The sequence below is a fragment of the Salminus brasiliensis genome, chromosome 8 (assembly GCF_030463535.1).
Source record: "Salminus brasiliensis chromosome 8, fSalBra1.hap2, whole genome shotgun sequence".
Taxonomy (NCBI): Eukaryota; Metazoa; Chordata; class Actinopteri; order Characiformes; family Bryconidae; genus Salminus; species Salminus brasiliensis.
Genome location: NC_132885.1, coordinates 40,515,463 through 40,530,826, shown reverse-complemented (window position 1 = coordinate 40,530,826; position 15,364 = coordinate 40,515,463). Strand labels below are relative to the sequence as shown.

The following is a 15,364-nucleotide window of genomic DNA, read 5'->3' as shown; positions in this document are numbered from 1 at the left end:
TTGTACTGATGTATTGATTAATGTACTTATGTATTGAAATAAAACATCAATATATACAATATATTACACATTAAAATTACATTTTTTTTCCATTTGAAAAAAAATACAACTACATTTAAAATACATTTAAAATACAATCAAATTAAATGAAATCAAATGTAATTAATAAAAAAATAATTCCTCGATCACTCCTCATCTTTCATGCTCTGTCCATTACTCCTATTTAACTAATTTAACTAAATTAAATTAAATTAAATTAAATTAAACTAAATCAGCACAGATAAATATTCTCTAGTTTATCAAATGTAAAAATTTTATATCATAATTAATTACAAACACTGGGAGAGTGTAGTTCTTTCACATTTACACACACACACACACACACACACACACACACACACACAGCTAACAGTGAGGAGCACCACAGCCTCCCTGCTTCCATGTGTTTCCCCCCACAGCAGGGCTGAGTTGTCCTGAAAAGTGCCTGAAAATCCCTCTCCGGCAGCCCCTCTGTTCCACACCCCATTTTTAGGCACTAACCGCAGATCTGAGCGCAGACCTCCAGGGGCTGTAAATCCCCCCGTCTGGCGCCGTTTCTCTGCTGAACTCTGAGCGCTACAGCCTGCCTCCGTGTGCCGCTCAGCTGAGCAGGAGTTAAAGCGGCAGGACCCCTCAATGGCGCCTCGCAGTGACACCGGGGTAAGGTGCGGGTAAACTGGAGTGCAGGGGGGTTTATCAGGCAGGTTGAGGATGTTCAGGACTGGGTGGAGGTTTACGGTCGATATGGTCGCTGTGGAGGAGAAGGAAATACGTTATTTGCCACATAAACAAACCGCTTTGTGTTGAACCAGGCTCGGAACAGCAGACTCCTGCCTGGAGGTGGCAAATCCAGATCCAGGAAGTACAAATCCGCGCCAGGGTTTACCAACCCGGTTTTTCCAACCGCCGGTGCAGCTGAGCTGCAGCAGAGCTGCTTCAGCGGCTGTGACAAAAACACGGAGCGGATTTTTACATTCTGGACCTAAATTGGCCACCATTGCTTCTGAGCCTGCTTATCAATGAAATACGGAGTCTACACTCTGATATGTGGGCAGTACCAAGTTCTAACACTGTCGTTTTACCTCCAAACCTGCAGCAAATGGTCTTTTTAACCACAGCACCCTAAACTTGCTCCAGGAGCGGAGTGCTTAGTGGCTATGGCAGCTACGTGGCACCCTGTTGGTGCATTAGCCCTCGCCTGGCTGACTGTGTGTGAGTAGAAGGTGTGTAGAGACCACCTCATCCAACCCATCCAGCATCCAGGAGGTTCTGACAGGGAGTGGGTCCCCTCTTCGCTGCAGTAATGGTTCCTACTCATCTGGGCGGTTGGACAGATTGCAGTGATTTGATTTGATTGCATGCAGCTATAAGAGCATTAGTCAGTAAGAGGTCAGGCACTCATGTTGGATGGACTCCAACTCATCCCAGATGTATTGGCTGGAGGTCCGTCGCTCCACTGCCCCGCAGCCCAGTGCTGAAGGGCTTTATAGCATCTAGCTGTTCTCAAACCTTCCTCGGAGCAGCTGTCCGAGCTCATCAGTGGGGCAGTGGTGGCTCAGCGGTTAGAGCGCCGGGATATCGATAACAGGGTTGTGGGTTCGATTCCCGGGCTCGGCAAGCTGCCACTGTTGGGCCCTTGAGCAAGGCCCTTTACCCTCTCTGCTCCCCGGGCGCTGGAGTTGGCTGCCCACCGCTCTGGGTGTGTGTGTGTACTCACTGCCCCTAACACGTGTGTGTGTGTGAGTGTGTTCACTACCAGATGGGTTAAATGCGGAGGACACATTTCGCTGTACAGTCCACACTGTACAGTGACGAATACGTGCACCTTTATCCTTTATCCTTTTTTTATCATCAGTGAAATAGCCAAACACCTTGTAGAACCTTGGTTTTAGGTCCTGCAGGTTTTCTCAGGTTTTTTAATTTGCATGTTCGAGTGGTCAGATCTATGTTTTTTTTCTTCACACGGTCAGATCATGAAGATCCTCTGGCTGCTGCTGATCCTGAGTCAGCTTCGCCATGCTCATTCAGCATCCAAAGGAGTCACCGCCAGTCTGAAGGCCAAGTGGCCTCAAACGCCACACTTACTGGAGACAAGGTAGGCTGCAGACACATATACACACACACACACACACACACACAATACATCATAACATTAAAACCACCTTGTTTTTACACTCATTGACCTACATTGACCTCCACTCACCATATCAAAGCACTCTGTAGTTATTTAATTCTGGACTGGAGTCCATCTGGTCAGTCTGACCAATCAGACTGGCTTTACTAAATGAATTATATATAGATTTGTTTTCGTAATTCTGTAAACGGTACCGACAATTCCTGTTTCCATAGCTATACCAGCAATGCTATATATATATATATATATATATATATATATATATATATATATATATATATATATATATATATATATTAGTTCCATTTACATTTATGGCATTGAGCGACATACAAGGTTATTCATATCACAGAGGAGGGCCAATGTAGTGTTAGGAGTCTGGCCCAAGGACTCCTATTGGTGTAGCGCAGCATTGTCACCCAGACTGGGAATCGAACCCTGGTCTCCCACATGGTGGTGTAATTCAGTGGCAGGTAGTGGTGTTATCAGTTGCGCCACACCAACCACATTTTCCTCGCTTTCCTAAATTGGTACTGCCGATTAACTCACCCCTACATAACTCCCACCCCCAACCCCCCAGCACTAGCAATGCTCCCGACACTAGCAGGGTAAGCCAGCCGCTACCTCTTCTCAAACTGAGGCATTGCCAGGCAGCCGACAAGCTCTGAGGAAAGCGCTAGGTCCCCAGCTCCGCCACACCAATGTGCCATCTGTGCTGGCTAACATCGCATAAAAAGTGAAGAGGGGAGAGGGCACCAGCTACCCACCTGGACAGAGAATGGCCAGTTGTGCTCTCTCTGACTCTGGCTGCTGATGGCAAAGCAACGTGGCTCAGGATTCGAACTTGTGACCTCCGGGCTGTAGTGGCAGTGCATCAGACCACTGAGCCACATGGAGCCCCACATCGGCCCCCGCAACTTATCCATTGAAACTTGAAAAGCATTTCCACACTCTGCTAAGCTGTTCTCACAGAGACTGCACTGATTTCACCCTTCTTCCTCTTCTTCAGTGAGTTCATCAGTGAAAACGGTGAAGAAAAGTTCTGGCAGTTTGTCAACACTGTGAAGGAGCTGACGGTCTACAAACACGGAGGTGAGCGCTGGGCGGTCTTCGTCAATCTTCTGCAGGGACTGTGATGGGTTCTGAAGGTTCTCAGGGCTTGTATTTGCATTGTAATTGCTGGGGGGGGGGGGTGCTTTAATGCAGCCAGGCTGGACATTTTGACCAAGTCAGCAGACGTCTCTGGCCAGTGGAGTGGATGAGAGGTCTGGAGGCTGGACGACGTGTGGGGAAATTAATTGGTGTATTTTTTTCATTCGCCCCTCAGAATCCGTCCGGTCCTACTATAACCTGATCATTAAGAAGGCCGGTCAGTTCCTGACTGATCTTCAGGTCAGCCTGCTCAAGCTCGCCCTGTCCCTCCGAGCGTACTCGCCCACTGTGCACGCATTCCAACAGGTGAGGCCTCACCACCCACACACACTCACCACCTGTCTGTACTAACCTGAGTTGTAGGGCTCTCAGTTAAACTGCGGTACATGATCAGTTACAGTAGGAATCAGGAGAGGTTGTCTACTGGATAGTAGCAAGTCCAGGCGCTGTCCAGCAGTGATGTCCAGCAGTGATGTCCATCATTCTCTGTCTCTCACTGTAAGCAACACCAGCTGCAGAGTTTGTACAGCAAGTGGTCAATATGGAACCTTACAGGCTGTGTATTGATTACTTTGGAGGCAGAATTGAACGCTGATGCTGAGAAGGAGAGGAGGAGGAGGAGGAGGAGGAGGAGGAGGAGGAAGAAGAGGAGGGTGAGGGTGGTGAAATGCTCTCCAGCCCTGCCAAACCTTCTGCCTCAGTGTATTCAGCTACATGTTATCCAGCAAATGATCCATATCCTGCTAAACTTCTTCATAAATTAAAATGATCTTATGAGGTTTTGTGCCACAGTGTAGCCCAGCTATTCACACTGACGTTATAAGGGGTGTGTCATAAAGCCCAGATTTACATATTATTTACATATGTCGCATAAAAGTGATGAGCAAGGAGGGCACCAGCTACCCACCTGGATAGAGAACGGCCAGTTGTGCTCTCTCTGACTCCGGCTACTGATGGCAAAGCAGCTTGTACAGTCCATGAGCGCCCCTAACTTGGAGCCTGGAGGTACTAAATAATCCCCTGTGTGTTCCCTCACAGACTTAATGGCTTCAGTATTAATCTACAGTGTAGAAAATAATAAAAAAGAAAGAAATAGAAACAATGATGAGAGGCGGGTTCAAACCTTTGACTGGTACTGTGTGTCTTTAGGAATGGATTTTTGTTGTATGTCGTTATATAGATATATAGAGTATATGGTATACTCTACTATATAGTATATAGAGATTTGGGAACCCCAATCAAATTACATGTGGTGGAGATATGAAATATTTTAAAGCAGAATTACGGTTTAATGATTCAAATGAAAAGTATATATTTTGAAAAGTAACCAGTGTGATCTGTGCAAAAGTAATGGCACCTAAATACGGTGGTGTTGTTTTTGTCTTTAGTGCTTTAATTTACCTTCTTTCTTTTTTTTTTTTTAAGCAAATTAATCATTTTGCCAATCCTCCCGTAGTTCTCTGTCTCTCTTTACAGAGCCTAGTGACGTATTAGCATTTTTATGTATCGATGTAAACACAGCGTCTACTGTTGAGGGTAGAATACACTTTATTTATACTGAAATATGGATTAAATCTCATAAAGAACTCTCATTCTCTTACACACACACACACTTTAGCTTAATCCAGCCCACTGACTGATCATCAATTTATCCCTTAAAAAGTTCTTGAAGCTTTTTCTACACTACACTACACTAAGAAAAATAAAAGGATTCCTCAAGACAGTTTATTAGGCATACCACACATGTCTTTGTTCTTCTGAATTATCACAGAATATTGTTGTGATTAACACCAGTAAACTTTAATGCATAAATTATATATATGTATTTACAGTCTGAAAATCAATTAAATGTCATTTTCGCAAGTATGCTTATTGGTATTGGTATCAAACACAGCAAGTTCGCTCATTGAACAAGCCTCCAAATCGAGCAGGAGATTAACGCCTCACTCCTCTTATCACTCTCTGCAGATTGCCAGTGATGAGCCTCCACCTGAGGCTTGCCCTGCGTTCGTCTCAGTGCACGGCCAGCTCGCCTGCAGCACCAAGGACATGAAGAAGCTCCTGAAGACTGCCGCAGGCAGGTAACCCACTTCTGCCCCGGAGCAGTGGTCTCCTCTTTTGTGAGCAGTTTTGTTTACCGGGGTCTGAACACAGCAGTTGTCCTGGATATTAAGCCTCTTACATAGGAAATTATATTAGTTCACGCTTTGCTGATTCAGGCTACTCGCTCTTGCTCTCGCCGAGTGTTAGGCCTGAATGCGATCCCTCATGAACAGCCCCGATCAATAGGTTGGAACTCCGGATTTTCATTATGGGTGGATTAGAAGTACACCGTGAATGTTAGAGCTTTCTGGATTCTGCGGCGCGGAGCGGAATAGCCGATTAGAGTAAATGCGGTATTGTGTCGTCTGGTGTTGCGCTGTAAAGCATGAACTAGGCATTCGGACTGATTTTAATATTTGAATATCATTAGAAGGTGGATGGATTTTCGGTTGTCCTCGATGGAGCTGGATTTATGATAATACAAAAACGGGGTGAGGTGTTGCAGCAAAGATGTAGCACAAATGAAAGGCAGGTATGCAAATGTACACTTCAAAATATATAATGACTAGCAAAGATAATTTGTGCTGAAGCTATATATATATATCATTTTGTTATGTATATATTTTACATAGACATATGTGTGAGATTGGTAACTAGCAAAGATACATAATTTGTGTGTATGTACGTTATAACATATATATATAATGAAGGACTATAGGTTTAGAATCCTGTAGGGGTAAAATATAATAATATATATATATATATATATATATATATATATATATATATATATATATATATTTATGTAATATATGTATTAATATATGTATTATTATATACACACACACACACACACAAAAAGTATTGGGACGCCTACACATTACCCCTACAGGATTCTGAACCTATAGTCATTCATATGGAGTTGGTTCCCCTTTGCAGCTCTTACAGCAGGGTTTGAAGCTCTGCAGTTATTGAGTCTTTATTATTATTATTATTATTTTATACTTTTTGGTTTCAGAAGAAACCATGCATGAGCACCTATCAAGTAGTTTGGTTAGAGAGGGTATCGGTACTCAAAGGGAGACTTTGTGGTATCTGTGGTAAAAGCCTGTGGTTCTGGTCTGTCAAGCTTAAGGCGCTGTTCTGTGCTCGCAGGCCGAAGCCATACCTTTATAAGGGCGATCACAAGTACCCAGGAGCCAATGGGACGGACCTTCCCGTCGTTATCCTCTACGCCGAGATCGGAACCAAGAAGTTCAACACGTTCCATAAGGTTCTTTCTGAGTGGGCTGAAGAGGGGAAGCTGGTCTATGTGCTGCGTCACTTCGTGGCTGTGAGTTTCTTGAGTTTTCTTTTTGGAGGGTTCAATAAATTCTCTGTACTGAGATTCCAATCTAAATATTGAAGAAATATGACTTATTAATTAGGTAAAACATTTAGTTTGGTTCAGCAGAAGGTCTTCGTCTCCCTACAGGACCCCAAGAAGCAGAACGTACTTCTGTCTGGATATGGAGTGGAGCTGGCGATTAAGAGTACTGAGTACAAAGCTGTGGATGACACGCAAGTTAAAGGTGTGTGCTACATCAGTATTTGATTAGTGATTACCTTAATTAATTTATAGTTTTTTTTTTTTGTATTAATCATTTAAATGTTCTTTATATAGATTCGAAATCCTCTACAACTGATGAGGACGACGACACAGATGAAGTCCAGGGCTTTCTGTTTGGAAAGTTGAGGTAAGTATCTACGCTACACCAGTGTGCATGTGTTCATTAACCTATTATATGTTATGTCATTCCTTTTTTATGGCTATTGGTCCAATTTTAGAGTGTTATTAGTTATTAATGATCAATGACAGAAAAAAATGGGCACATAGAGTTCATTGCTTGCCCAAGCAAGAACACCATACCAATAAACAGTACTCCTATACCGATAAGTGTACTTGAAGGAGATGCCTACAGCTACCTTTATAAGGTAACGAGTAGTTAGGCTGTCTCGATTCGGTACAGTGAATCGGGACAGCGGCCAATCCAGTCATATTTTAAGGCATCAAGTATCCGGGTCAGTTTTAAGCCCAATCCACAGCCGATCCTTTGTTTTCACCGCTGTGCCCCTATGGTAGCGCTCCATAAACGGCCATAATTCCCAGCCTACTTCAGCGGTGAGGAGTGCTTCCGGAGGATAATGGAGCAGGTAGAGCCTTCAGCTTCAGCTACTTTCAGTTGCACCCATTGCTGACACAGAAAATGTACATACACAGCTTGTCAAGTCCCTGGAGATACGTGCTGCCAATAGAATAGGACTCCCTGGAGCAGATCAACATCATGAGCCTATTGGCACCATGCTGCCTAATGATGCCAGGCGTGGGCTAGAGAAGCTGTGGAGCAGTGGAACTAACTGTATTCTCTGGAATGATGGATGCTGCTCCATCCAATACTTTTGGGATGAGATGAGATGAGGTGGGGTGGTGATCATCATCCAGCATCCAGAGCTCACTAATGTTCTTGTCGCTGAATGCAATGAAGTCCTCACAGCAGTGCTCCTCCAAATCTAGTAGAAAGCTGCCTTCTTCCCTGGACAGTAGAGACAGTTACTCCAATAGAAGCCGGATCAGCTCCTTTTAATACCCTTGATTTCTGAAGAAACAGTGAATGAGCAGGCGTCCCAATACTTTTGTGTAGCATTTAGCGTAATGAATAACAACCCTAATGGATTGGGTCCAACCCTAACTGGTCCTCCCCAACTAATTGCTGCTTTCAGAAGTTTTTGATTGGCTGAATAGTGCGTGTTGGGTTTGGGTTGGAGGTAGCTCTCTATGAGGACGATTGGCCCACTAGAGTAGGGTTCCATTCTCAGGCTGGGCAGGTCCACCACTCTACACCACTAGGAGTGCTTGGGCAAGAATCCTACATTATCTACATTCTCCTACCTACTGTGTAGCACGGTTCGCATGGTCCCACTCAAGTTGGGTTTTACCAGTGTTCCGCAAAGCTTGCCCAGCCCCGCAAGTTCATGGGTGGAGCCTGGACAGGTCAGTTAATACTCGTTGTCTACTTTTGCCTAGGAAATCTCATCCAGAACTGCAGGGGCAGTTAGGAGAACTGAGGAGGCATCTTTTGGAAAGCACCAACGACATGGCACCTCTGAAAGTGTGGGAGCTGCAAGGTAGCGTTGCTGTTTTTTTATTTTTTATTATTATTTTTATTATTATTAATGACACTCTCTCAGACCTGGAGTCCTGGGCTCTATGTGGGTCCAAGGATCCTAACGCGGGCAGGGGAAAACGATCTGTACCAGCCCAGGAGAAGTGTCGGGGTGATGAATGGAGAAGGGGTGGAAATGTTGTGTTTTTCGCCCAGCGATCTGTTCTGTTCCCATGCGCTGACTGCTGAACAGATGCTAATGGCCGGAGCCAAGTCTGCCGTGGCCGTACTTGCTCTTTGAGGGTTCAGGTTTGATGTACAACCTGATAGAAGTGTAAAAACAGAGCAATTATTCATATTCTCTCCATAATGTACGTCAAAAGGCACTCAGGTTTTTAATTTGTTTTGGTTCTATATGAGCAAATGAACGGTTCTGTTCATTAATACGTCAAACCAAGCAATCAAGACTGGCCATGTCCTCCTCTCCAAGGTGCTAATTACGCTCTCGTTCGCTTGGCCTGAATGGGGCAGAGTGAATATTTGAAAGCTACATTATGTATATATATATCTCCTTTTCACTTCCATTATGCAGTTGTCTGCAGCAGTCGTGTGACCGAGGGCTGGTGAAACCCTGATTTGCCTTATTTAGAAGATTTCATTGCTGTAATTAATTGCTTTGCTAGACTCAATATGTACACCTGGACAGTACCGCCGTCGTGACTCATCCTATCCCCCTCTGACGTCTTACAGAAGAACCATTTAGGTCCCAATATGTATGCCAGCCAATGTAGCTAGCATGCTACTCGTTAGATGTTTTCTTTTTGTTGTTTTTTTTATTATTATTATTATTGCTTTATTGTTTTATTTTGATCCCAATTATCTGCTGATCTTGCACAAGGTTAGCTCGATAGCGGATAGCAAGTCCAGGATAGCTAGCTTCACCTGTTGGTATGAGCTGGATAGGCCAGCATAGCAACAACTATATTATATTGCTTTATTTATTGCTTAATTTTTTATTGGTTTTGCTAATTAGGATTCAAGTCAATGAGAAGTAATACTTATATATAATAATAAGTAATACTTTATATATATATATATATATATATATATATATATATATATATATATATATATATATATAATAAGTAAAATACTCTCACTAACGCAATTAATCTCGTTAACCAATGGAATAGTCGGAGGGGGGGGGCACCCTCTATGGTCAGCTGCATTTGATTTTTTTTTTTTTTTCTAAAGTGTCTTCTGGAATGTTCTCTGCATTAACAGACCTGAGTTTCCAGGCGGCTGCTCGGATCATGTCCGTGCCAAAGTTTGATTCCCTCAAATTGATGCGAGATCTCAGCCAAAACTTCCCCAGCAGAGCGAGGTGAGGAACAACAACAACAACAACAACAAAAAAGCTTCTGCATGCTCCTGCTGTGCTCCACTCTCACTGTTTGAAAGAGAGAGCTTGTTTACATCACTGGACCACGGCTTTCCTACGGGATAGCAACCAGATCAGCTACCAGTGATGACCTTAGTTTGTGCAGAATATTGTTTCCAATCCGGTTTAAAATTCCACCTCCTTTCACATTTCAGCACCTGATGTAAATGTATGTGGACACCCCTTCTAATGAATGCGTTCAGCTACTTTATGTTGCCCCCGTTGTTGACTGGTGTTGGCTAGAGGGGTATAAAGCCTCCCAGCATTGAGCTAACAGTGTTCTCCGTAATGATGTTTGGTGCTCTGTCCAGTACTTCTGGGATGAGTTGGGGCCAACGTCCTGACCTCACTAACCCTAGTTAAAAAGTACTAAAGTCACCCCTGTCATAAGAAAGGTGTCCCAATAATTTTGTCCACGTAGTATGTATGCATCGGATTATTTCTCCAGTTGTTATGATGAGATTTGAGACTACTTTTCAAATGGCAACGCCTGGGTCCAAGCACTGTGTAGCATTGTGGAGCAAGACGATCCGAAATAATGAGCAGTGTTTTTAGACCGGTCTTGTTTATAAAGCACGTGGGGTCTCTAAAGGTGAGGACTGGACTTAGCCGTTTTAATGCACCAGAATTTTAATGCTCACAAAAGCTTTGTCCTCTGCAGGGGTTTAGGTTCTGAACCCATCACCTTTTCCATTGCTCATGGGTGTTCATGTCTGAGAATAGTAATGAAGGTTTACTGATAGACTTATTTTCATGCAGACGCCATATTTTAGAGATGGGCAAAAGTCTAAAGGTTTGTTGGAGACGGGAGAACGCAGTTGTTCTTTCTTTAATTAATTATTCCGCATCATTATTTATTACAAATTATTCAGTTTCTACTATAAACTGTTCAGTATCCATTATGTAATATTCAGTTTCTGATATGAATAAATCACTGTTGACTATGAATTATTCTGTATTTTCTATGGATTTTCCACTTTCTACAGTAGCTATGAATTATTCAGTAACCACTAAAATGTTAATTATGAATCTACTATGAATTATTCAGTGTCTCATGTGAATTCTATGAAATATTAGGTTTCTACAGGAACTACTGTAAATTATTCAGTGCCCACTATGAATTATTCTGCATCTTTAAATACTATAAATTATTCAAAAGCCTACGTTAATTATTCAGTATTCTCTATTAATTATTTAGTAACCGCTATGAATTATTCTGTATCTACTATGAATTATTCTTTATGTACTATGAATTATTCAGTCTCATGTCAATTATTCTGTATTATTAGGTTTCTACAATAGCTACTGTAAATTATTTAGTGTCCACTATGAACTATTCAGTATCCACTATGAATTTGTCTTCATCTACTATAAATCATTCAAAAGGCACCATTAATTATTCAGTAGCATCTATGCATTAATCTGTATCCACTATAAATTGCCCAGTATCCACTATGAATGATTCCATATCCACTATGAATGATTCAGCAACCGCTATGAATTATGCAGTGTCTCATGTGAATTATTCTGTATTATTTCTATGAATTATTAGGTTTCTACAGTAGCTACTGTAAATGATTCAGTGTCCACTATGAATTAATCTTTATCTACTATAAATTATTCAAAAGCCACAATTAATTATTCAAAATCCTCTATGAATTCTTCTCTATTCACTATACATTAATCTGTATCCACTATGAATTATTCTGTATTCACTATGAATTGCCCAGTATCCACTATGAATTAATCTGTATCCACTATAAATGATTCTGTATCCACTATGAATGATTCAGTGTCTCATGTGGATTATTCTGTATTTTCTATGAATTATTAGGTTTCTACCGTAGCTACTATGAAATATTTAATAACTGCTATGAATTACTCAGTATCCACTATGAATTACTTAGTATCCACTATGCATTAATCTGTATCCACTATGAATGATTCTGTATCCACTATGAATGATTCAGTGTCTCATGTGGATTATTCTGTATTTTCTATGAATTATTAGGTTTCTACAGTAGCTACTATGAATTATTAGGTTTCTACAGTAGCTACTATGAATTATTCAATAACTGTTATGAATTATTCTACATCTACTATGAATTACTCAGTATCCACTATGAATTTTCAGATTGACTTTAAAGCTTCTAGCGAAGGATCTTCTCTTCGTCTCCAAGAAATCTTCTTCTCCCGTGTGCGATTTTATTCGGAATGCTTGCTCATGCAGTGGCTCCAGCTTGTTTTTAATGCGTGCTGGGGATTTTGGCCTACTCGAGCTCCAGACACTTTTATGTGCAGTGTGTGTGAAAAGTGCTGAGTCAGAGTGGCTGTTGGAGTTTACACTGAGTCAGCTCAGCAGATATAGCATCTTAAAGGTGCGCAGGTTCTGGAGATTAAAATGGGCTTTTATGAGTGGCCTGGGCCATTGGAAAGAGATGATGTTGACCGTGCATGCTTTACTGTCCCCACAGATCACTGACGAGAGTGGCTGTAAACCAAGAAATGAGGAAGGAAATTGAGGAGAACCAGAAGGTGCACTTTTTTTCTGAAGCGCTCTCAGGAAGAAACTTTCTAAGCTTCATCGCATGAGATCTTCTCAGGCTTTAGCTGAATTGGAGGCTGAAATGCTGTATCTCTGAAGCATGATTTTCAGCTCTTCAGCATGTTTGCTATCTGAGGACGACAATAGCCGTGAGTTGGTGAGTTGACGTTTCTGCAGGCGCTGTGCACTTAAGCTGATCTTGTCTGATCTGCAGCGGCTGAGCGAGAGTATGGGAATTCACCCTGGAGATGCCAGCCTCTTCATTAACGGAGTACACATTGATCTGGACCTTCACAACCCTTTCAGGTAGGAACACTGCCTGCGTGTATAGGTGTAGTGAGACCTGGCCTAACGGAGGGTGGGTAATGAAGTGATATGGTATCGTCATTGTGATTAAGTGACACAAAATCGCACTTTACGGAATATTACAGTATATTTGATGTCTGATTATTATAGGTATCATTCGTTCTTCTAGAACAATTAACAACAATTGGTCATAAGAACATTATCATACTTCAATTTTTTATTAAGTATAATATTTATTTATTTATTTAGTCATTTTGATGTGTTTTACCCTGATTCCTTTTTAAATTGTTGGTTTATTTTTTGGATTAAAACAAAATCAACTATTTTAATTACACTTTTTTGTTTTGTTTTAGTTTTTTTAATAATGATGCAAATTGTGAATTAAGAAAAGGTGTTAGACCATCATGCCTAAGGGTTTAAATGTTCAATTGCGATGAATAGTTTTGCATTTTATGTATCAAAATGTCTTAAAGTAGCTGATTTTATGAAACAGAAATCGTCATAGTGCTGCAGTGAACTTGCAAACCTAAATGCAGAAACTAGGAGCGCACCTATTAAGCTCATGCAAATCTACACAGAGACATATTTAGATTGCAAGACAATGATTCCAGCAGCATGCATGATGTAAAAATGAAATATGAATCATTAATCATACAATAATATTGCATTTAATTGTTTTTTGACGTTTAAAATAAAGATATACATTTTAACAGATAAAAACGTCAGCGTGTGCTTTACGGGTACATTTTGTATCATTTAAGATTGCCCAGTTCCAAAAAAGCTCACATTGATTAAAAGTTATTTATTTAAAAAAACACAGTTGATGCTTATAGTCTGTTTCTGAAATATTTACATATATGTTGTAAATGAGCTTAAAAGGATTACATTGAGCTAAACTGGAGAAGCAGCCATTTATAATTAAGAAATATGTTATTAAAATTAAGTACAATATTATGTAATTATAGAATGGAATTTTTAATGTACAATATTTTGTAATATAAATGATCTATGTTATACAGCAAATTTTACATTGCTTTAGTATGAATAAAAAATATTGATTATATCTGTGAAATGATACTTTTTCTTGTTGATTTAATACTCGATTATTTTTTTGAAGAGCTGTATGCTCACATTAATATAATAATAATTTAATATTTAGAGCAATCTACAACTACTGACTATTAATAAACTAAGCAATTATAGTGTTACAGATTGTAAAATAGAAGCATGTAATATATTTTTATATTTTAGTCATAATTAAGTCATAATATACTTGGTTTGAAATCTGAATTTTCTGAATCTCTAAGTTGGCAAAAAAGTAGTAAAACTTACCCAAATTAAAAGTAAAAAAAAAATATATATATATATCTTTTTTTGGTCAATGTTTTCAGACCGTTTTCAAAATGACCTCCAGAATAATGTGAACACAGGGATATGTTTTTGATATTAGCGATTCCACTGCTTTGATTGCATGAAAACTAAACATTTTCAAACTAAATCATTTTCACTAAACATTTTGTAGTGGTTTGTTTTTAAAATATTGTAAAATATCGCTTTGTTTAAAGTATCCCAATATATCGTAATATATTGTATCGTAACCCCTGTATGTGATACATATCGTATCGCCAGATCCTTGCCAATACACAGCCCTAGTGCTTAATGGGTACAAAGCTTTAATAGGTAAGTTTACCCTATATAAACAAGACGAGAATCTGCATTGCAAACCTAATATCGCATGCATGCGTTGTTTACCCTGTAAAAGCATTATTTCAAAATCAAATAATATTAAATCATTATATCAAAATATCTGACTATGAAAATATGCTGTAGTCGATACAACCTCATGTCAGCCCGGTCCTCTTTATCCTCTTTTCTTTTTGAAGCATACTGGACGTTATCCGCGGCGAGGCTAAGCTCCTGGAGGGGCTTCATAACCTGGGTATCAGGGGCACCACCATGAGCAAGTTCCTACGCCTGCCTGTGACCACTGTGGAGGACAGTTATGCTCTGGATATTCGACACTCCGCTATAATGGTCAGTGTAAACGTCTTGGGAACTGGGATCTTGATGTTTGCTCAATAGCTTGAATCAGCTATTGAGCCAATCAGCTAGCTATCAGCAGCCGGAGCCTGAAGGAGCACAGCGGCCATGCTCTCTCGCTTCATTTTTGGCTGACGTTTCTTAACATTTCTGAAGCTCTCTTTATTCCTCTCTGTTTCAGTGGATTAATGATATCGAGAGGGACTCAACATACCGGAACTGGCCCTCCAGCCTGCAGGAGCTCCTCAGAGCTACGTTTCCTGGCGTGATTCGACAAATTCGGCGGAACTTCTTTAATTTGGTCAGTAGAACCTTTTCCAGCGTTGTTCATTTCCCGTAACACGCTCGCTTCAGTCAAGAGCATTATTTAAGGGGGATAATTAGGGATGCACCAATCCATCTGTTTCTGTTCCGATACAGATAGCGATGCATGAACTTTGCGTATCGGCCGATACCCGATAACGATCCGATACCATTGTTGAATTAATAAACCGTATACCTCACCATCTGGGAGAGACTTA

The 15,364-nt window shown here is 40.8% G+C and overlaps 1 protein-coding gene across 2 annotated transcripts in view; it reads left to right on the top strand.

The window, feature by feature from the left end:
- Nucleotides 1-598: 598 nt before the first annotated feature.
- uggt2 (UDP-glucose glycoprotein glucosyltransferase 2) overlaps nt 599-15,364 on the top strand; it is a 43,789-nt gene continuing 29,023 nt past the window's right edge. For both annotated transcript variants that reach the window (XM_072686591.1, XM_072686590.1), the window contains exons 1-14: nt 599-699; nt 2,010-2,134; nt 3,183-3,265; nt 3,501-3,631; nt 5,294-5,406; nt 6,524-6,701; nt 6,843-6,939; nt 7,032-7,104; nt 8,433-8,533; nt 9,796-9,895; nt 12,427-12,487; nt 12,712-12,803; nt 14,687-14,837; nt 15,025-15,144. In XM_072686591.1, the coding sequence (XP_072542692.1) occupies nt 676-699; nt 2,010-2,134; nt 3,183-3,265; nt 3,501-3,631; nt 5,294-5,406; nt 6,524-6,701; nt 6,843-6,939; nt 7,032-7,104; nt 8,433-8,533; nt 9,796-9,895; nt 12,427-12,487; nt 12,712-12,803; nt 14,687-14,837; nt 15,025-15,144 (1,449 nt within the window). In that variant the 5' untranslated portion in view covers nt 599-675. The remainder of the gene's footprint in view (nt 700-2,009; nt 2,135-3,182; nt 3,266-3,500; nt 3,632-5,293; nt 5,407-6,523; nt 6,702-6,842; nt 6,940-7,031; nt 7,105-8,432; nt 8,534-9,795; nt 9,896-12,426; nt 12,488-12,711; nt 12,804-14,686; nt 14,838-15,024; nt 15,145-15,364) is intronic.